At 37.1% G+C, this 23,586-nt stretch overlaps 2 protein-coding genes across 2 annotated transcripts; one reads left to right on the top strand and one right to left on the bottom strand.

The window, feature by feature from the left end:
• Nucleotides 1-14,899: 14,899 nt before the first annotated feature.
• LOC113719209 (putative late blight resistance protein homolog R1B-23) lies at nucleotides 14,900-21,430 on the bottom strand. Its single transcript, XM_027244337.2, has 3 exons — nucleotides 21,356-21,430; nucleotides 19,425-19,718; nucleotides 14,900-17,910 (listed from the first exon to the last, which is right to left on the bottom strand). Exons 1-3 carry the CDS (start codon nucleotides 21,428-21,430, stop codon nucleotides 15,604-15,606), a joined length of 2,676 nt encoding a protein of 891 aa, XP_027100138.2. The 3' UTR covers nucleotides 14,900-15,603.
• Nucleotides 21,431-21,574: 144 nt separating this feature from the next.
• On the top strand, nucleotides 21,575-23,577 carry LOC113718117 (uncharacterized). Its single transcript, XM_072072944.1, has 2 exons — nucleotides 21,575-23,507; nucleotides 23,570-23,577. The coding sequence occupies exons 1-2, from the start codon at nucleotides 21,575-21,577 to the stop codon at nucleotides 23,575-23,577; spliced, it is 1,941 nt and encodes a 646-aa protein (XP_071929045.1).
• The last annotated feature ends 9 nt before the right edge of the window (nucleotides 23,578-23,586 follow it).

Here is a 23,586-nt window from a genome sequence, read left to right on the forward strand (position 1 = left end):
TCAAAACACAAGATTAGATGTTTAGTCCTTGTTTAAACGTGGAAGGCCAAGAAAACAGGAGCAAAAAAGAACTAAAATTGCTCCAAATGTTGCCAGCTACTTCTTGCACTGCTTACAGGTACAAGATGAAGAAGAAGAACTTCTGCGCGCGTGCAATTTTTTTTCTAATTTTTTTTTTTTACAAAATCGATTTTGATGATTTTTCTTTTCTTGTTTCCTTTTTCTGCTTTTTCTTTCCTTTCTTTTCTTTCCTTTTCTTTTTTTCGATTTTTCTAAAAATGATTTTTCTCAAGAAATAGAAATGAAACAAAATAAATTAAAATAAAGTTTAACTAAAAATGAACAAAAATAGGAATAAAATGAAGAAAAATAAGAAAAATAAAATGGTGAAATTTTGGTGTCTACAGTTTGATGCCGGTTTTTCTAGCTCCTCTTATACTTGGTGTAATAATCGTTTTGGACGGGCACGAATTTGGAAGAGATTGGATCGGCTCTTGATCAATAACTCATGCTTCGATGCTGGCCTTGTGGTTTTTGTTTCACATTTGGCTAGGGACCCGTCAAGTCACTCTACCCTTTTGCTCTCTTTCACTACGAGGGTTGAGGGGAAGCCTCGATCTTTTCAGTTTATAAATGCTTGGTCTACTCATTCCGGTTTTAGGGATGTTGGTAAGGCCTCATGGCAGCAAGAGTGTGTTGGCTCTCCTATTCAAGTAGTCTGCACTAAACTGTCACGCTTAAAAGCGGATATTAAAGTTTGGAATAAGCAATGTTTTGGAAATATTTTTGATAATACAAGGAAGGCTAAGGAGGCTGTGCTTGCAGCAGAAAAGTGTGTGGAGGACGATGACTCAGGTGCTTCGCAGGAGTCCTTACAGCGAGCCATAGCAGAGTGGCGTCGGTGTTTGTTAGTAAAGGAGAGTTTTTGGAAGCAGAACACAAGAGTCCGCTGGCTAGATTTAGGTGATAAAAACACTAAGTTTTGCATTAAGTAGTTAAGCAAAGTAGGTTACAAGCAATAGTTCATCGAGTCTAAGATGAGAATGGAAATTGGCTAACATCGGAAGATGACATAGGTGTATAAGCTGTTCGGTATTTCTCCTCACATTTTTTGGCTAAGCCTACCTCTTCTTGGGATTTCTCCCCATTATCCCCAAGTTAATTCAGCCTTCTAACAATGATATGTTGGAAAAGGTTCCTACAATGGAGGAGGTACAGCGTGTGGTTTTCGATATGCATGGGGATAGTGTTGCAGGACCTAATGGGTACTCATGAAAATTTTTTACTTTTGCTTGGGATATAATCGCTCAGGACATTTATAATGCAGTTGTTAGCTTCTTTTGTGGTGCGGAGTTACCGAGGAGGGTCACAGGTACATTAATTGTGTTAATCCCCAAGGTGCAAAACCCAAATTCTTTTGCTCAATTTTGGCCTATTAGTCTGTGTAATTTCTTCAATAAGGTTTTCTCGCAGATCCTTGTTGAGAGGTTAGCTCCATTGCTTCCCCGCATTGTCTCCCCTAATCAAAGTGGTTTCGTTCGTGGTCGCTAATATCTGATAACTTCTTACTTGCTCAGGAGATTATTATGGGTATTGGAAGGAAGAATAGGGGGAAAATATTGCATTAAAATTGAACATGACAAAAGCTTATGATAGGGTGTCTTGGGTCTTCTTGGTTAACGTCCTGCGTGCATTTGGTTTTGGCGAAAGATGGATAGATATGATTTGGCGTCTGCTCTCTAATTCATGGTTTTCTGTTCTCATTAATGGGATGCTGTGTGATTTTTTTTTTGGCTTCGCGAGGGCTTCGTCAGGGGGATCCTTTATCCCTTTCCTTGTTTATTTAAGGTGCGGAGGTCCTATCTCGTCTGTTAAATCAGTTTCTATTAAATCCTGGATTTCGTGGATTCAAGGTTCCTAGGGTTTGCCCTCCTATTACTCACCTAGGTTTTGCGGACGATATTCTTATCTTTTCTAGTGCCTCGGCACCATCTTTGAAGCTTTTAATGGAGACTTTGGTGAGGTATGAAAGTGTCTCACACCAAAGGATAAATGCCGCAAAGAGTGGTAGTATGGTTCACTCGAAAATGCCTCGAGATAGGAGGGGTGTAATTTAGCGCATCACGAGCTTCTCTCAGAAGGAGTTTCCTGTACACTATCTTGGGTGTCCACTTTTACTGGGGTGACAAAACAAGGCCTTTTTTAGGATTTAAGCAATTTGGTGCACTCCAAGATTAATTCCTGGAAGAATCGTTTGTTGTCTCCAGGAGGCAAAATTGTTCTTACAAAACATGTGTTGTCCTCTATTCCTCTTCACTTATTGGTTGCGGTTTCACCCCTGAAGTCTATCTTGGCTACTGTTGAGAGGCTTTTTGCTAACTTTCTTTGGGGTACCGATGATGGTGCCTTCCAATACCATTGGATTCGTTGGAAGGATCTTTGTGCTACTAAAGAGGAGGATGGGGTGTGTCTTTGGTCCATGGTAGATGTTGTTAATGCTTTCTCGGTCAAGTTATAGTGGAGGTTTCGACAGAATTCATCTCTCTGGGCTAATTACATGATGGCTAAGTACGTTTCTAATGCCCATCCAGGTATGGTGGGTGGCTCAGTGGGGGCTTCAAACACGTAGCATAGGATGCTTCAGGTGCAGGAATTGGCTGAGCAACACATCACTTTTGTTGTCCGATCTGGGAGTTCAAATTTCTGGTTTGATAATTGGCTAGGGTCTGGGCCTTTGCCTTTGTGATTAGGCAATGTTTCGGATCACAGGGTCTCTGACTTTTTAATAGATGGCAGATGGAATTTTTAGTTATTGGTGGTATGGGTGCCTGATGACATAATAAATGAGATTAGCTAGTTCGCTCTCCCTAAGATTGAAAAGGGTGTGGATGACTTGATGGTCTGGTCAGCCTCAAAGTCTGGAGTTTTCACGCTGCGCACGGCTTTTGATTTAGTGCGTACTCATGTGCCGCAATCTTTTATCCTTTTCGGGATTTGGCATCCCAGACTTCCGTTGAAAATATCCTTCTTCCTTCTTCGATTACTGAGAAATCGATTGCCTTTGGACTCTACGGTATGTAAATTTGGTATATCTGGCCCCTTGAAGTGTTTTTGTTGTGCCGAGGCAAATGTTGAGACTTGGGACCACATTTTCTGTGGTGGTGAAGTAGCTGTCACGATATGGAAATTCTTTGGCTCTGCTGTAGGGGTTTTGTACTTGGGTGTTTCGGTATGGGTTTACATGGCTGGTTGGTGGTTTAGCTCACGTAAGAATGCATTTCTATAATTTGTTCACCTGATTATTCCTTCTTTGATTTGTTGGAATATTTGGAAGGCTAGGAACATAGCGCATTTTGAAAGGAAAATTTACGCTCCTGGTGCTATTTGTGGATTTATTTTTGATGATGTGAAGAATCTCTTCAATCTACAGTTCCCAGGGCATTCTTTTGTCTTTACGACATGGCCGGAGTTTTATGCCTCTCTCATCTCTGCATGTAAGTAGTTTCATTTAGGTTGGTGAAGTGGTTGCGGCCGGCTATGGGGGTTTTTAAACTCAACACAGATGGCTATTCAAGAGGCAACCCTGGGAGGCTAGGGGGTGGTAGAGTCTTGCGCGATGGTGAGGGGAAGCTCCTGCTCGCTTTCTCCTCATTTTTTGGGAGTAGAACTAGTATCCAAGTTGAGGCGAGAGCCCTTCTCTTTGGGGTTAATTTGTGTATTTCACGTGGATATGTGAGAGTGCAAATTGAATTGGACTCTTTGGTGCTAGTTCAAATATTGAAGCAAGTGTTTCGATGCCCGTGGAGTATTTATATGGAAGTTCAGTTTTCGGATCTCCCTACCAAAGCCCAGGGGCTATTCAGACTGGACAGAATTGGTCTTCCTTCTATTAGAAAGTGCTAGGGCAATTATTTGATCGGGAGTAGTACTCCTCTTTTCTCTTCATGAGGTTGAATTATTGTATTGTGCTTCTGGGAGGTAAGGTCTACGTCCCCATCCATTTGTTTCTCCTATTAAGAAAATAAAAAAGCATAACTTTTATTTTAAAAAAAAACATAAACTAGAAAAGGGGAAAGAGGTAGGGAAAGCATTTCCTTGGCTAGATTCCAACTGGTTTAAACAATTAATTCAGCTATCCCATCCAATCAACTACTACTAGCAAAATTAAAGTCATTTGAGTAGAATAATATTAAGAAATTTCTTAGAAATGCAAAACAGAGCAAACAAGACATTGATACGCTCACTAAAATTCTAAAAAAATATAAAACTTGCATTATCAATAGTTATATGTATGAACATATAGACTAATATTTCCATAATTTAAAGTTGATCTGTGAAAAATGCTAAGACTACAGTAACAATATGAGAGATAACAACAAAACTACATGAATTTCAGAGTAGTATTACTCCTGTTAAAAAGCCCTAACTTCAATAAACAGCAAACCTTGCATTAAAGTTCAAATCCTACTGATTTTGAAGCAATTGCATGGAGACGTTCAAATTAAAAAGCGCAACTAAACACACAAGATCATCAAACAAAAAGAAATCATCCAACAAAAAGCACAAATTAAGGGAAAGAAATACCAAATTCCCGCTTTCTTTGGAATACTACAACATCGAAAAATATCACACAAGTAGAGAATTTTTTTAAAAAAATCAAAACAAGCGAGCTAAAGTATCTGGGGAATCCCAGTCATTTCATATTTTGTCTCGAAGAGTTGGAATTGGCTAGGAGAAAATTTGAAACTCGAAGAGTTTGACTTCTGAGCGGTTCACCAATATTTAGAATTTGCTTTGTTGAATTGCGAGCTTCATAAGAAATTAACGAAAATGTGGTTGAAACTTGAATAAATTTCTTTGATGAAAGTCGAGATTGAATTAAAAAGCAGACATAAACCAAGTGGTTTGGAGAAAATATTAGAAAAAGAGAGATTTGAAGCTTTATGAAAAGGAAGAGATACGACACAGTTTTATGGACCTTTACCAACTCATATAGATGGGAATTGTTGCAGGTCACATAAGATTGTAAAACGATGCAGTTTTATTACTTTTTTTGTGACATGCAACTTGTAGTCATAAAATAATTCATATTTACAAGTCACAAAAACCCTGTTTTTCTTGTAGTGTGTGAACGAGATTGCGCATGATGTCAAAATCATGTTTATAACTAATAGGTAGGTAGCAATATAAGATAAGTAGAGTAAATAATTGTTTCTTATCTCATTAAAGTTGCTAGTCTAGAATGAGATTGGCGATATAATTGATGAGATTTACTTTGACCTTATATAGAACATGTTGTTATCCATTAAATAAAGAGGGAGAGTGTGTTGCTATGCACAATTCACAATATGATGGTAAATTATTTTCTTTCACAATGGAGAAGGTTATACCTAAAAATAATAATGCTAACATGATAAATTTAATGAAAATAATGAGTGGATAAGTCATTGAGTAATTAATTAGTGTCACAAAAATAGTAGTTAACTATTGCTCTGGAAAGCAACAAAATTTCAGGGTTCATTGAACAAAAAGCAGTAGTTAACAACGAAAGGCACCCAGCCCATATATCACTTAATTCAATCAATGAATAATATCTTATTTGCATCAGAATTTGGAAAAAAAATGATGACCTAATTAAGCAAGAAATGTACCTAGTTGTACACTTTAAGTTTTTTACCAGAACTTCTATGAAACAATTAAAGTGTTATTAAAGCACAAGAAAAATGGACTCTTCAACAACTAAAAGTTAAGCTATTTAGCATTGTTTGGTATTTAACAACCTTAAATTTAAACACGTAAATCTCATACTCGGTAGCTAGCAGGCGTTGAACAAGAATGGTGAAATTTGGATTACTAATGGCAAAAACATATCCTGTTTAACATTTATAATACTAGTCAAAAGCTGAAATTTAATAAAAAAATTGCCATTTTTATTTCTATTCATATAAATTCTTCTGCTTATCAAATTGTAGTTACCGTAAAACAGCAAAAAAGCGTTAATATTGATACGGCCTCTAATGGAAGATAAGAGGTAATTTGACAATTGCCTGAATAAGAGTCATTTTACCAGTATAAATAACTCTATCAATATTTTTCGAGCCATACAGGAAACTCTTTCAAATGCCTTCCATCAAAAAATCTCACCCTTCATTTTTTTCCCTTAAATTCTAGATTCTTTGCTGACCAGGTACATGAACGAATACACGTGTATAATTAACTTACCTGAATAATAGTCATTTTACCAATATAAATAACTCTTACCCATGGCCATGTTCATCAGAAGAGAAGCACAACTTTTCCATTCAAACCCTACTAAAGCATGGACGCAAGAACAGAAAAACCAGGTACAAGTTTGATATATTACTTCCGAAATTCTTCATTTTGGACATGAATGTTTGATATAAACATTGTTTAATAAACCCTTCTACTATCTTTGATAATTTAAACTATATATGTTACCTAGTGTCAAGTAGTGCATCATCTCTTGAGCTTTACATACTAATCGATGAATCATTTTTCTCTTTTATTTTTCTATGAAAGAAGGCATGGATTTCGCATATAGTGGAGATGGATCTAGCGATGAAGCTTCTGTTGACACAGGAAAAAAGAAAGAACAGTTTCGCCGGCACTCTGCACAACAAATCCAACGTCTTGAAGCGTAAGTTTAGTATCTTCATGTACTTACTTTCATAAAACTAATCATATATCTTCTTACTGCACAGTGCAAGATCTGAAACTTTTGGCAAATCTTGTTCTTTTTGGAAATTTAATTCTTCCTGCCTCTATGTGTCTGGCTTTAATACTTACTTAACTAGCTTATGCAATTGAAGGTTTTTCAAGACAAGCCAACATCCAACTAAAGATGAGAAACAACAATTGAGTACAGAACTAGGGCTTTCGTTTGGCCAAATAAAATTTTGGTTCCAAAACAAGAGAAACCAAATAAAGGTATCCTTATTTTTTTTTCTTAATTAAATTGGATGTGCTTTAAATTTAAGGGTTTTCTTGGGTTACATTTACTTTTGAATTATGATAATTCAATTCTAGATTTTTACATGTTTTAGCTACGAAACGAAAGAGAACAGAATGATGCTCTTACATTAGAAAATGAGAAACTTCGTGTGGAGAATCTGATATTGAGGGGAATGCTAATGGATCCTTTTTGCACAAAATGTCATGGTGGACTTACTGAAGAAGAGACAAGGAAACTACATTTGCAAGGTTTAGCCAATGAAAATGCCAAACTGAAAAAAGAGGTGGATTCTAGTTTTCATGTTTTTGAATTAAGTAAAATTTTGGCCATGGAAAGCATATTTTTTTCTCTGTCTTACCCTTTTTTTCTTTTGAATTGTGCAGCTTGATGAAAAAGTTAGATTCCTAGCTTATTTACGTAACAAACGCGGTATATGATTTTGAAACAACTTTTCTGTTCAACCAAGTTAGAGGCAAGCTGCTGAAGAAATGGAATAGAACAAAACTACAATCAACAATCTGATATTTCCCTATTGTACAAATCACAAATCTTTTACTATTCTATTTCTGTTGTTCTTGCACAAATTATGTCTCTGTAAACGTTCTTTTCGTTTCCAAAGTAAACATGTAAACCCTTAATTTTTGATGTAATTGTCTTTGTAGTAATATTTGAAATTCTTTGTGTTACATGTACTTAACAATCATATCATATTAAAATAAATATCATCGTAAGAAATCATTAGATATGTGGTTTCTTTGATTTTTGCCTGAAGTGGCAAAGACAATGTAAAGTTCAAATTGGAAGAGAAAAGATGATTTGGAAAAACAGAAACTTTGGTCGAATTTATGGAACATCTCACATAATCTGGTCAAACAGAATTTGCTGTGACCTCTACGAAACACTGGTAGAACCATTAGGTCTGCCTTGTCCAAATTACCCCAATTTTGTGCCTACATCCACTTCGATATGTTTTTTTTTTATATAAAAATTTCGGCAGAGTTTCCCCTTATAAAGGGATGAAACTCCCTGCCAGCAACCCACAATTCAACGATAAATTTACATCATAGTGAAAATTTTAAGCATTTAAGATCTGAAACTAAGATTAAATCTTCCCTTTTCAACTTCAGCTCTTCCAGTCAATCTGAAGGATGATCCTTGAATATCAGCGGTCAATCTCCCCCCCTTGATGTCCTCCTAACAGCTGACATGCCTAGCCTATCCAGGCGGGATTCCCCCCTAACTAGTTTTGGATAACTGTGGATATGCTCATAGACAGTACAGACACATTGTTGATGATAAACACCCCCGTTAGCCAGAATGTCCGTCACACGATTAGCCTCTCGGAAACAATGAGAAACCCGCATCACATCTCCCACCATTTGCCAGATCTGCTCTATTTCTCGATGAATCTGCCACGGGCGTCGAAAGCAGCATTGTACAATCCCCACCAATACCTGAGAATCCGATTGGATGTCAACACTACTGAAACCCTTCTCTACACATAGTTGCAGCCCCGTTAGAATTGCCAGAGCTTCCGCGTGCAAACTGGATCTTCTCCCAAAGAATGCCGAGTAAGCGAACACCGGCTGCCCAAAGAATTCCGCAATATCCCTCCCCCACCACTCCAACCTGGGTTGCCTTTGGAACACCCGTCCGTATTTAGCGTTAAACCTCTCTGTGTCTTTGCCTGCCACCGTACAATCTGATAGTTGACGCCGCTCGCTTGTTGACCCGACCAGTCATACAGCTAGGGAAACGTGACCCTTCCCAGCCTATGATTAAAATGAATTTCCAGTTCTGCTGCAACGTCTGACATAATGGCTTGTCGGATAGTGACCACACACATCCAAGTCCCCTCAAATACTGCTTGGTTCCTTGCTTTCCATATGTGCCAACAAATATAACAAGGCAAAATCCTGAAGAGTATGCGCCTTTTCTCAGCTCTCGGACCCACTATCCACGAAGCCACTACCCGAGCCCGCAAAGTTGACACGACAGTCTGGAGCCCACTTAAGCAAGTAAAATAGGTCCATACCTCCATCGCGATCTATCCCTCCGAGAAGAGATGCTCCAATGTCTCACTGGCTCCATTATGACAGCAGAAACATTTGGAAGGCATATGAAATCCCATCTTACTGAAGACGTCTGGGATTGGCAGTCGTCCAAGTAACAAGCGGAGCATGAAGAAGGACACCTTTGTCGGAATGCGATAATGCCAGATGTGAGAGAGAACAAACGAGGAGCTTCGACCTTGCCGTATCTCCTCGAACGCTGATGATAGAAAGAATTTGCCAGATGAAGACAAGCTCCAAATGACCTCATCCGCCTGCCCATGCTGGGGAACCGGATAATGGAAAACTGAAGGGAGAATGTCAAGAGTAATGACCCGGGAGAGCAAACTTGCATCCCACTTTCCATTTGTAATGAAATCTTTGAAAGAGAGGGTTGGGTGCACTGTGGTTTTAAGAAACAATGCGCCAGTTCCCAACCAGTTATCATACCAAAAATGATAAGTTCCCTCTTGGATTAGTCAGACCATAGACAACTCCACTTGCCAACTGACACTGAACATCCTCCGCCATGTCCCCGAGGCCTGCCGTCTCAGCTCAACCTGACATGGGTGAAGATCTCTGCAGTATTTAGCCCGTAGAAAACTTCCCCAAAGCGATGAGTCTTTCCTAAACTGCCACCACAGTTTGCAAGAGAATGCCGCATACACATCACTTAAACGTCTAATCCCTACTCCTCCCTCCCCAATCGGGTAACACAACTGAGACCATCCAATCCAATGGTATTTCAACCCTGCCTCCGATTCACCCCAGAGAAAATTTGCACATACCTTTTCTACCATTTTGAACACCGAGATTGGTATCACAGTCGCTGCCAGCAAATGTACTGGAATGGACATCAAAACATGCCTGACTATGGTAAGTTCCCCCCCCCCAGGAAAGAAACTTAGATTTCCAGGAGACGATTCGACGCAGCATTGCCTGACCAACCTCCTCAAGGTATGACAGTTTACTCCTGCCGATGTATAGAGGGAAACCAAGATATCGAAATGGAAAAACCTGCCTTGAAAACCGTGTAACTCGCTCAATCACCCTTCTGCGAGCCGAGGATATGGACGGGTGCACTAGATACCCACTTTTTTGGACATTCACCAATTGGCCCGATGACTGTTGATACTCCTCCAAAACTTGCATAACGTTTTTTAATGCAGCGGTAGATCCAATCGAAAAAATTAGCACGTCGTCTACGAAGGCGAGGTGCGTAACAGTAGGACAACCCCTTGGGACCCTAAATCTCAAAAAACCCACTTGCTGAGTTAAATTATTTAAACCGCGTGATAACACCTCCGCCCCAATAATAAAAAGCACGGGGGATAGGGGATCCCCCTGCCGTACCCCCCTGCTAGATCTAAAAAATTCATGAGACACCCCGTTAATTAGAATCGAGAAACCAGACATTCGAAACTAGACGCTATACCATATCTATAAATCTTTCCCCAAAGCCAAATCTCCGCAGAACAACAATAATATGCATCCAAGAAATGCGATCATATGTCTTCGTCATGTCCAGCTTTAAAGCTACATTACCCCTCTCGACTTCGATATGTATTATGGCAAGGATCTGAAAAAAAACCTATACTATTTGTTGATGAATTCAAGCTGTCAATATTAACAATCGCATCAAACATTTGATGATCAAATTGTACCTTGCTAATGCTATCAACATCCATTATGAGTTGCTATTAAATCTACGGTAAAAGGGATGTTTCAACCATAAATAGTATAAGTTTTTGAGCATTATTCGATGTATTTCATAACCCATAACTTAAACACATAGTTCTCATGCTCAGTAACTGCCATTCATGAAGAACGTTAATGAAAGTTGGATTACTAATGGCAAAAATTATATTGCTTAAAGTTTATAAAATTAGAAAGTATGGATCAAAAGTATTTTTTTTTTTTTTTTGGAAAAAAGATAAATTTCTTGTGCAAAAGTGTTGTAATTCAGATAGTAAATAATAATAATTAAGGCATTAATAGTTGCTCATTTGTTTTTTTTTTTTTAATGTGCCTATTTGGTGCTCCAAAGGCAGCAAGTAGAAGGTATATTTTAATAATATTTGAAATTTGTTTTGTTACATGAACGTACATAATAAACTCATCGTATCAAAATAAATGTTATTATAAGAAATTATTTGATATGTTGGTTACAAATTTTCCACAATGTTATTGTAAGGAAGCGTGTGAAAGTCCAAAAGGTATGCAAACGTTGATGATCTTAAGAAAGGAATTCTGATAATGGAGTTTTACAAATGTTTCTTTTAAGTTTTTCTTCATTTGTACTTTTTTTTTCTCTTTACTTTTGCACTCCACTTGCACGGACTCTGTAGTTTCAATTTCATTTGCATCTACATTAGAAAACTCTATTCAAATAGATATATCCCTGTTACCTAATTTGGGTCTAGGGACAACTTTTTAATAGGACTCTATATAATGAATGTCTACTAGATACTCGTTAAAATATAGTTTAGGTGTTAAATTTGCAAAAGAAATAAAGTTAATTAGTAAAAGTCTATAAATATAAAGGTGAATAGTAATCATTAATGTGTGCATTCATGATAAGTTTGGTCCGATTTAGGTACATTAATGAGATCTATTGGGCAGTTAGCAAAAATCCTTTAAATACTTATTGAAATTTTCTAACAGACTCATACTAGGTACTCATTAGTGCACTTAACTTGCACTTAACTTATCATATCATATATGCACACTGACATTTATTATGCCCCTATATTTACACTCCTTTTCAAGTTAATAATGCTTTTACTAAAGAACTAATACATGACACACATTTACACCTATTAGCCAAACTTATAGTTATTACTTATTAGTGAGTAAAAACTCAAAAGTGCATTCTTCAGCAAATCAATTTTTGGACAATATTCCGGATGCTTTATCTAATTTATAACTCAAAGGCAACATACTTTGTTACAAGTAGTCACGAAAAAGAAAATTTAGAAAATTGGTAGAAAAAGTGACATACTATAAATCTAGTTTAAAGTTCAAAAATTTACTTGTACACATGGTACTTTTAGATTTTGTTCTCCACTTTCCTCAGGTGGAACTCTGAAATTTAGATTCTAAGACATAAAATGAAGATTTTAAACTATAAATGGGCACTTAATGCTGGAACCTTGACATGTACGTTCTTGAAAATTTTGCTAACGTCTCAATTTTAACCATGCCAAGCACTAGAAATTTTGTTAAATCGAGCTGAGATCAACATCTTCCTAGCTATTATATGTATTGAATTCTTGATAGTAAAAGCCTTTTTTTCCTTTTTTTTTGTGTATTGTGAAAGATATGGATTTAGTAATCAGTGTAATATTAGATCAGACGATGAACTTTTATCCTACAGGACATGGACGTGCAACAATCAGTACCATCCAAATTCACCAGAAATGGTTGAGCAGTTTGAAGAGCACGATGGTTATAATTTTCTTTTGCTTATATATTCTAAAAAAAGTTAAAGGACTTTAAATGACATGTATCAATTATTCATCCAAAATTAAAGAAGTAACTTCCAGGTTCTAGTATTCACCCTTCTTGAGTTCATATCATTTTTAGTCTCTTGTCTTGTCCTCTTTTTATTTTTGTTTTATTTAATGATTGGATGTATTTAAGGTTTTTGAAGGAAAACCCTCATCCAAATCAGGATTAATCCTAGTCGAACAAATTTTTTATTTCAAAACAGATGAAATCAAAATGATGGTAAATACCACTAGTCGATTTTTATTTTTTTTTTTTTTAAAATAGGGATCCATCCCTTAATTTATTTATATCCGAAAAGAGTACAGCGGATTAGAGGGGGGCCAAACCTGACCTCTGTTAAAGTAAAAGGGACAGCTAAGGATCAACAATAATACGCATATATGGAAAAATCTGCGAATCTAAACACATAACAGATAAATCGAACGAAATCATCCACATGATGGTGTCCCACATTTGTGGGATTGTGAGTGAGCATGGGAATTTGATTTAACATCTTGACGTGTTTGTATTGTTTTACTTTTTTTTTGAAAGCAGCTTAAGCTTTCTCGCTTTTTTTGAAATCACTTAGGTAAATTGCTTGTGAACTAGTTTCTGGTCTTGGTCTTTGTCTTTATCGTGTTGTGAATCATCTTCTTCTTCTTCATTTTTGTCACTATTGCATGCTGTATTTGAATGAAGAAAAGGCTTTTGATATACAAGGGGGATCCTACCATGTAATTTCTCCCATTTAAGCTCTTCGAACACATTTTTATTTTTTTCTTTTGTTATGTCTCTCCCTTGAATACAAACCAAAAAAAAAAAAAAAACCAAATTCTCGGGTTTTTAATCCATTATTAGGATGACATAACTAATCTCTTGGTCTTGACATACTTTAGACTCAAATTGCAAGAGCTAAAAACCATACTCAGGGAAGAAATTCAAAGAATTGAATTGGAGAATCAGATGATAAGGAAGAGAATGATAAATCCTGTTTGTCTAACATGTGAGAGTCTAACTACAGGGCATAATGATGACAGGCAACCAGTTTTGCACTACTTGCTCTTTGAAAATGCGAGATCAATTCAATATAATCTACCTTTGTAAGAATTTGCATTACAATTATTTAACATTCATCAATATATAAAACGTACTTCATCATCCAATATCAAAAACACGTTTTTGTTAATTTTCCTATAATTTCATGCAGCGGGAACACTTTGTTCAATTTTGCAGCCTACCTAGTTAACTTCTTTTGTGTGGGCTAAAGGCAAGCAGAAGAACAACTTAACAAAGTCTCTTCTTAGCCAACACAATGACATTTCACTTTTCTGTATATGATTTGTGTTGATTTTAAACAGAAAACCTCTTTTCATAGCAATAGTTGAAACTTGAAAGTTTTTGTTTTGCAATTTTGGTATTTAGATTATGGCCCTTCATCATATACAGTAGTCTAAATTTACTATCGGTGACGACTTTCAGCAGTATAACCCCAAATTATGTTGAATTCAGGAAAAGCTTCACTTAAACTTCCCTACACAAATCTTGATTAAAGGACGGAAGCCTTGTTACAAAGTGATTGAAGTAAACTATCAGGGGAGAATAAACGATTGAACGTGGTATGGAAGTACCCAATTAGTTATATCAGTTGAGAAGACCTGGCTTTCACTTTTCTTGCACGTACCCTGTACAATATTTTGCAGTGGAGGCAATGTATTGTAGATGAGGTAAATTAATCAATGGGTCCCAGAAATTAGAAGTTTTGGGTTCTAATTCATTGGCCACCTCCTGTATCAATGGAGCTACCTGCACAGTTCCCAAGCCTAATTTCCTCACAACATCTGGATTGACAAAATCATTTGTGCTGCAGCAATCAATGACGATGTGGATATCTTGCTTCCCCACATGTCTAGTGACCATCTTAGTGTTGAATCTGGGAACTGCCATTGTCGACATTGCATTAACTGAGATTTGTGCCAGATTTCCTTCATCGTCCTCCCCTCCTTTTTCCTTCCAATTCAACCCCTTGTTCATATAACCCATCTTCGTCATAGTAACCACAAACTACCAGTCTATAAAACTGCTGTTTCTTGCGTTTGTGCCCCAACTCATTTTCTCATCATGCCAAAGACATAACCCCTTGGCCCTTTTCTCATTCATTTCTGTACTGCTCATCCTCTTGAAAGGTTTCTCCCTGACAAATATTAAGTACTTGAGGGCAGTGACAATACAGGGGTGGGTAACAATGGTTTAGCAGTTCTATAAGATTGACTAGTAGAAGCAGTTTTATAAAAACTAGTTAATTGTACACAATACATATCCAGATAATGATGATGCGCAAATTATTTGAAAAATAAATAATAGTTCAATTGACTGTGGACTTTGGAGGTGCAAAATGTTTCATTTTATTGTTAGCCTTGCAACTCAGGCGAAACTTTGACCGCTAACCACAAAGCTGAGGAGCCGAACATAGGAACTTGTAACCAAATTTATCAGATCATAGTTCTTTTCTTTGGTTAGGAAAGTTACCAACTCAAATGGAAGACAATTGGAAAATGCATCGGATATTAGAACAAGATTCAGTTCAAACTTGATTACCAATACACTGAAACAATGTTGAGAGGTGTTGTCCACTCCCTTATTGGACACAAAACATACCACGATACCCGCAAGATGATATTTCAAACTGGATTTTATCCAGTTGAGTTCCCAGAGGGAAAGAGCACCTCCACACCTTGTTCCTCAGTTGGCCAAAACATCTGTTGCCTTATCTCCATCACAATAAACTAGCTGAAAAGAATGGGAAAAAAAGGGGAACATTTTAAGAGATAGAAGTCCGCATGCAATTGGCTTTGTTATTGGTACATAATGGTAAAAGAAAACACTAAAGGTTAGAATCTGCGGCACCTCTGGCTAGAAATTTTGATTGGAGCAACAGAATGCAAGACCAGGCAATATCCTGCTAGAGATAAGAAAAGAACAGAAGGCATTTTTTAAAGTGCTTCCCAAGAGGATCAGTTAAAGAATCACCATTGTTTTAACCTCAATCGTATCCTCTTAAGGGATTTGAACTTGGAAGCACTTGTATTTTTTCTACTCTGGAGGATAGATCTTGACCTTGAGCTCGCTGGTCTCGATGTCCCTTTTCTGCCTGAGAACTCGCAATTGCAGCAACTGCATATTCTTTGCGGAGGCAACCACCGTTTGGCTGGTGTGTTCTAGGTCAATCACCTGGAGGCTTTTCGCATTTGCAAGGTCAGATGGGATAGCCTCGAGATTTCTGCACTGCTTGAGAACAAGGCTTTTGAGTTCAGGGAAATTACTTGACTTAGCTTTCCAAACCTTTAAATCTGTAGCTCCAATAAACAAAACTTTGAGATATCGAAAACCCCCATCTTCTGTCTCCCAATGCTTTCCCTTAAAGGCGTTGTCCTTCAACTTAAGCACCTCAAGAGACTTCAACTTCCCCAAAGTTGACATATGACTCCAATCAAGACTCGTGCTTTGCAGACTCAACCTTGTTAGCTTTGCTGGAAACTTGTGCTCGAATGGAAGGGCCTGCAACTTGCAAGTTACATCATCATTATGCAGCTTCAATTTTTCAAGGAGTTCCAGTTGTAAGAGACCGTCAGACAAACTAGACTCCCTACTGGGCTGCACAAGAAGACCTATATTCCCACGTATGCCCAGTTTCTTGAGTTTTGGTGTCCTTTTAAACACATCTGTGGTGCAACTTTCAGGAGATATAGTAGATAGGGTCTGCAAATTTACCATTATGGTCTGTTCCTGACATTTAGGCAAGGTAGTCGACGCATTAGCATGAAGATGCCTTAGTTGTGTCATCTTCCACAAGTCTAGCTGTATATCAAGGCTACTGGATGTTGTGTCAATAATGATAGTTTGCAAGTTAAGCAAGCTAGACATCTTCTTTGGAAGGGTCTTGAGCTCGCAATTTATGGCAATGTACTTCAAGAGAACAAGTTTAGCTAGTTCTGCAGGACAACGACCAACAATCTTGCTGGATTTGACATCCAGCACTTTGAGTAGTTTGAAGGGTTTAGCAATAAGTGCGCAATCTTCCTTGCTCAGAGCACTCTCATCCTTGGCTAAACTCAACAATGAGCGTACACAAGGAGCAGAAGGAGTTCTAGAAATGTAATCTGAAAGGTAGGCACTAACACACAAGCGACGGCTATTTTTTAGAGAGGTGCTTGCAGATGGACCAATAAGCTCATCCAATTTTATTTCTTGAAACAGATTTTCTTCTATGGCCTTCTTCTTGCAAAAGTGGCGTAACGTGTCATGGACACGACATGTCTTAATCTCATCATTTGACCTTCTATCTGCCACCATAACTAGATTCCTGTCAACCAATTCCCTCAAGTATTCCCCTGCTATTTCCTCCAAGCTTGCATAGCTTGTATCTGGAATGTGCTGTATGAACCCTTCCGCAATCCACAACCTCAACAATTTCCAAACTGGAATGTCCACATCTTCCGGAAAGACCCCAAGGTACAGAAAACATGGTTTCAATTGGAAAGGCAAATGATCATAACTCAATTTTATCAACATCTCACTTCGCTTCTGGTCATCATCGACTAAATTACTCACACCACGAAACACTTTCTCCCACCATTCCTTTCTCTCTCGATTATTCCTAAGAATACCAGCAGTGACCACTATTGCTAGTGGTAGCCCTTTACACTTGTCCAAAATGTTTGTTTCCATCTCCTCTAGGTGCTCTGGACATCTGTTCTCATCAAAGACCTTTGTTCGAAGTAATTCCCGACTCTCTTCTGGAAACAAGAAACGTAAGTCATAGGGTCTGATCTTTGATTTACTGTACTCGGCCACAAATTTGTGCCGAGTGGTTATTAACACCCTGCTGCCCTTTTTGTTGTCGGGGAAAACAGGTTTGAGTTCCTTCCATACATCATTGGTCCACACATCATCCAGGACAACCAAATATTTGCTCTTTAACTTATCACCAATCAGTCTTTCTAATTCTTCAATAGACTTTCCATTCAATTCTGTGATGTTCTTAAAGAAACCACCCTGGACTAGAATAGTTTGAAGCACTTCCCTCTTCTCGTAATCTTGAGAAACGGCAACAAATATACGAGTGAAAAACTCGTACTCGATGACAGGGTCAATTAGAACCTTTCTAGCAAGTGTCGTTTTTCCCAACCCAAGCATTCCAACAATTGAAACCACTTCTAGATCCTCAATCCGTTTCAATTCAATCTGCTGCTTTACCTCAGTCATGTGCTTCATCTCGGTCTTTTGCTGCTCTGAATCTGTTTTTCTTTGTTGATCCCATTTTTTACCGGTGAGACGTTCAATAACTTCTGCGGCTGCATCCTCAAAACCTATGACTTTGTCAGCCCCTGGAACACCAGGCTGTTAACATAAACAACAAAAATGTTAGAGTGAAGCTACATTGTAACAGACAAGGTTGGTTAATCAGGATTCAATAAAGAAAGAAACTTTGATGATTACAGAATTCTCCGAGAAACGCTGCTTTGTTTTAACTGTGAATTTTTCAGTAGTGCAGCTCAAGTCATCCCGAATTGTTGGTCAATTAGAATTGACTTGGAAAGCAGTAAATGATGATCACACTACATTCAATACTCTGACTTCATAGGATATTACCGAGTTTTTTTTTTCCTTTGATATTTAAAAAAAAAAAAAGTAATGATACTGCAAGCGAAATGAAGTTTTAAGCACCAAAAATCTGGATGTCTCTTAAACTATTAAAGTTTCTCGATTTTTAGCCCTCCAATTATTAAGTGCATATTTTTGTTCTCAAACTTGTAAAAGGGTATATTTCTCACCCTTTTGACTAGAGATAATTTTGAAAAACTCCCCTGAGATTTATGTTAATATCATTTGACATTTCTGAAGTTTAAAAAATATTACTAAACCCTCCTAAAATCATACTTTTTGTAACAATCTTAACATTGTATCATTAAAATATTCTTATAATAATCATTTAATGAGAGAGAGATATTTTTCTCCCAATTCCATCTTCTTTTGTTTCCTCATATTGAATTTTCTACCAAATTGATTATAATATAAGATTCATATGTTTTGCCTAAACATTTTTGTTCCATAATGTTTTGTCTAAAATTTGTTAAAGTAGCAAAAATATTTTTGTCTATTCATATGCTATGATAGTGATTAATGATTCCATCTCAATGATTTGGATGTTGAGTATTATTTTTGAAACTTCAAAGGTGCCAGGTGATATTACCATAAACGTTAGGGGAGGTTTCCGAAATTATCTCTAGTCAAAAGGGTGGTGCTCAAGTATTAACGATTAAAGTTCCATGTCACAAGTAAAAACAAGGGAGAAATGCAATTTTGGTCCTCTATCTTTGGTACGTGTATGATTTTGGTCCTAAAGTTTCAGAAAAATAAATTAATCCCAAATTTTTGGTACCCGATGCAATTTTAGTCTCTTAAGTTTCAGCGAAAATAAATCTGATCCCCAATGTTATTAATTTGAAGCAGATTCAATACAATTCACAGATTTTTACAATTACTAAAAGAATTAGTCATGTGCAGTCATATGTTCGTTAAATTAAATTTCTTAAAAAAAAAAACAAAATAGCACGTAACCTTGAATAATAAGAAAAACTCACGTGATTATACCTTAATAATTAATTAACCAAGAAACAAAAAGAAAATTAAGTATATGGCCTTTTGCTTGGACTAAGTATACGGGTTCTTGTATAGTTTAACCAAGGAAATTTGTTAAACTATACAAAAAAAAAAAAAGAAGAATTAGCTATACCCACATTTGCTACGCTAAGTGAGTTACTAATCAAGAGCAGTAGAAAGCAGATCAAAACTTCAAAAGTAAAATCACAAAATTGCAGATCAAGTCTTCAAAACATAAGACCAATTTCTACCTTGGGCTTTTTGTCCACTCTATCAGCGTTGAAGGCATCCCCACCGATCAAAAAATTCCTTTGATACATTTCCTTCACCCGATTACTGACATCTTGAATCTTTTTGCTGACAGCCCGTACGCTGGATCCATATGCAGGCGAGTGAATAAACTTCTCAACCCTCCCTCTGCTCTTATGCAGTGCAACACAATAGATGTATTCTTCAATGACATCTTCGAAAACGGGCTTTTTGCAACGCTTTTGCTGTGGCACAAGGATAAAGTGCGGTAAATAAGCAGCAAATTTCAATTTGTGCTGCAAATTTCACAACGATTTCTAATTTTTACATAAAAACGACATAGTTTTAATAAAACCCATAAAAGGGCACTTGGAAAGGTTAAGTGTCTTTTTCTTGATCTTTTGTTCCGGGTCGTGTAATGCTTAAAGACTGAAGAATAAATTCTGACCAATCGAAATACATTTTGAACCAAACAACGGTGTCGTAATCCCAACTCCGTACGTCGTATATTCAGATAGCCTTGACTTGCTAAAGACAGAAAACATCCTTTTTTGAACCAATATTCAGATCTTAACTCCGTACGTCGTATATTACCCACCTCACAATATTCAGATCTTAACTCTCCAAAGATCGAATTCTTCAAACTTATCTTGGTGGACCGAATTCTTCAAATGTTATAGGTCAGATACATAGACCGAATTCTTCCGCTCATCCAAAACCACTGCAGTACGCAGCTCGGATAAGAGTTTGTCAATTTTTTCACCATCTCTACTTCAAATATAGCAGAAATCAAAAGCTCTTACGCCATCACTATTACAGAGAAAAAGGTAAAAATTCTTCCATATGATTTTCGATTTCTATGTTTTTTCCCTCGTATGTCTTTGTGACCTGCACTCTTCTCTGAATTTCGGTTAATAAGATTTGGCACAAAACCCTAATTTGATTGGGCAAAGTAATTGGTCCTCCGTTGATTCTGAATTTTGTCAACCACAGTTGTCGAAATTCCTACAGCTGAAAGCTCGAACAAATTGACCCAACCATTTGAGTCATTGACTTCAAAAATTAGGTCTCGCGGCAACTAGAAGAGTCTGCCCCACTACAGCCCCTGTTCGTTGATATTGGTGTGTTCATGTAAGTGTTTCTTGTAATTTAATGTAATGCGGATTATGAATCTGCATCCTTCATTCTAGTTGATGGGTAATATATGTTTTCCTTGTTTATATGCCCGTGAGCTCATTTTACCACTATTTATCACGTTTAGCATCTGACAAATCCAGACCCTTCTAATAGATACATGATTTAACTTTTCAGTTTTTCTTTTGCCATTAATTGTTGGCATCTGCATTTTGACTTGCTGTTTAACATCCACAGATTGTTTACTTTATGATGGCTATAACTTCTGACCCCTATTATCTATTGAGAAATGCTGGTATCCCTAGTAGGGAACCTTGATGTTTCATCTTTTGGCTGTATTTTCTCATCTGAAGACTTTATCTGTGACCTTAACTTTTAAAAGATTCATGCGATGAATATATCTTGCTCAGATGCACCCATATCTGTGGTCATTATAGATTTTATTGAAAGGACAATTACTGGACTTAAAATTGTCTTTTAGTTACTTCAGTTATGCATGTGTGTTTGTCTTTCAGTGTGTATTATCTCATTTTTTGTTGCTGGGAGAGATCATATTTCCTGAATTGCAGAAAAGTATAATGAGGTTTGAAAATGCCATTATTATAAGTGGTGAACAAATAAAAGTAGATAAGTTCTTGTACATAGTTGAACAGCAATCTAACTATCTGAATTGCCCATAACCATCATCTGCCTAGCAATTGTAGCTTGCTAGCAATTAAATGTTCTACCAAGTTGCAATTAGGAATTTGTAAGACAATCTAGCTCCCCTGATTTATCTATGTTTCTTTTTCTTGCAAACAGAACACTGGTTTGCATATTGACATAAATTCACCACATTCTTTTGGCATTGAGAAGTTGGGTTAACTGTTAACATCGCATTCCACTATGAGCATAGCAAACTGGGATGCACATGCTGCACTTTATTTTTTATTTTTCTTGCATGTTAATAAATTTGCTATTTTTCAATTCTGTTTATAAGGTCTCTTTTTCTTGCCTTCTCAATCTTGTTTCTTGTAGAATGGATGATAGGTCTTGGATCTTTATTGAAGACCGAGTCAATAATCCGTACTTTGAAAAGTGTCTGAGTGACTTCCTTAAATTTGCCTACAAAAAGAAGGAGGTTGGGAGTAGAATATATTGCCCATGTAGGCGATGTAAAAACTCAGAACGAAGAAAGGAAGAAACTGTGCGTGCACATGTAACAATGAAGGGGTTTTTGACCACTTATACAATTTGGATTTATCATGGTGAAGATCCATGGGACTTCAATCAAGAAAATATGAACAATGGAGTGTTTAGGCGCATTGAAAATGATGACATGAATGAATTGATACACGAAACACTTGGAAGAACACTTGAAGAGAATTCTAACATAAATTTAGAAGAACTTAGAGGAGCCTGTGATGAAGAGACTAATAAGTTTTTTAAGTTGCTGAAGCATGCCGAAACAGAGTTATACCCTGGATGTAAAAATTTTACTCTTCTATCATTTGTCATCAAGTTGTTGCATGTCAAGTCTCTTTGTCGATGGAGCAACAACTCAATGACAATATTACTGGAGCTTCTCAAGGAAGTTTTTCCTGAGAATGAATTATTTCCAAGCTCTTATCGTGATGCTTGGAAAATTGTTAAAGACTTGGGTCTTAGCTACCATAAAATTCATGCATGCCCCAATGATTGCTTGATTTATTGGAAGGAGACAGAACATGAAACCTTTTGCAGAAAGTGTGGAACTCCTAGGTATAAGCAAATTGTAAAACAATCCGATGATTCAAGTGAACAAGCTAACAAAGTTCCAGCAAAGCTTGTTCGCTATTTTCCTTTGAAACCACGTCTCCAAAGGCTGTTCATGTCATCAAAGACTGCTTCATTAATGAGATGGCATGAAGAGGAGCGCATCAAGGATGGTAAATTGAGGCATCCGGCAGACTCTTTAGCTTGGAAGCATTTTAATGACCGGCACCCAAGCTTTGCTAGTGATCCTCGCAATGTTCGTGTTAGACTTGCAGCGGATGGATTTAACCCATTCAAAGCAATGAACAATAAATACAGCACCTGGCCAGTGATTTTAGTGCCATATAATTTACCCTCATGGGTGTGCATGAAGCAAACATCATTTATGTTGTGTTTGCTAATTGATGGGCCTAAAGCTCCAGGTAATGATATTCACGTATATCTTCAACCAGTAATTGATGAATTGAATGAGTTTTGGGATCCAGGGGTGCCTACTTATGATGCAGCTTGTAAGCAAATGTTTTACTTACGTGCTGCACTACTTTGGACTATCAATGATTTTCCAGCTTATGGAAATCTATCTGGTTGGAGTACCAAAGGGAAGTATGCATGCCCTTGTTGTAATAAAGATGTTCGAAGTCAATGGTTGATGCATAGCAAAAAACATTGCTATTTGGGTCATCGTCGATTTCTAGCTATTGATCATCCTTATCGTCTAAATCGAGCGCAGTTTGATGGGACAATTGAGAAACATTCTAGACCTGTTCGATTATATGGGTTTGAGATTTTAGAACAACTAAGAGATTTTAGAAATGAATTTGGAAAGGATCAACCAGTTTCCTCAGCTAGGAAAAGGAAAAGGAGGACTAAAGATAATAATGACTTTGAACAAAGTCCCATATGTAGGTATAATTGGAAAAGATTGAATGTATTCTTTCAGTTACCGTATTGGGTGGATAATTTGCTTCCACATAATCTGGATATAATGCATATTGAGAAGAATTTCTTGGAGAATCTCTTGTGGACACTGTTGGGGATGGGCAAGACAAATGATGACATTAATGCTCGATATGATCTAAAAGAAATGGGGATAAGAAAGGCACTTCACCCACAATCTAAGGGTGACAAAGTGTTTCTTCCACCTGCATGCTTCACAATGAGCAAAGATGAAAAAGAAATTTTTTGTAATGTGCTAAAAACTGTCAAGGTCCCTGATGGTTATGCATCAAACATTTCGAGGTGTGTGAATATTAAAGAACAACAAATCTCTGGGTTAAAGAGTCATGATTGTCACAT

The sequence above is a fragment of the Coffea arabica genome, chromosome 11e (genome assembly GCF_036785885.1).
Source record: "Coffea arabica cultivar ET-39 chromosome 11e, Coffea Arabica ET-39 HiFi, whole genome shotgun sequence".
Taxonomy (NCBI): domain Eukaryota; kingdom Viridiplantae; phylum Streptophyta; class Magnoliopsida; order Gentianales; family Rubiaceae; genus Coffea; species Coffea arabica.

Bases quoted from the DNA above. Each gene is read 5' to 3' on its own strand.
- LOC113719209 (XM_027244337.2), bottom strand. From the start codon at position 21,430: ATGTTAACAGTTAACCCAACTTCTCAATGCCAAAAGAATGTGGTGAAT. The intron at 19,719-21,355 runs GTTTGCAAGAAA...TGAAATTTGCAG, and splicing joins AATATGCAAACCAGTGTTCT to CACAAATTGAAATTTGCTGC. The intron at 17,911-19,424 runs GTAGAAATTGGT...TTATGTTAACAG, and splicing joins GAGTGGACAAAAAGCCCAAG to CCTGGTGTTCCAGGGGCTGA.
- LOC113718117 (XM_072072944.1), top strand. From the start codon at position 21,575: ATGGATGATAGGTCTTGGATCTTTATTGAAGACCGAGTCAATAATCCG.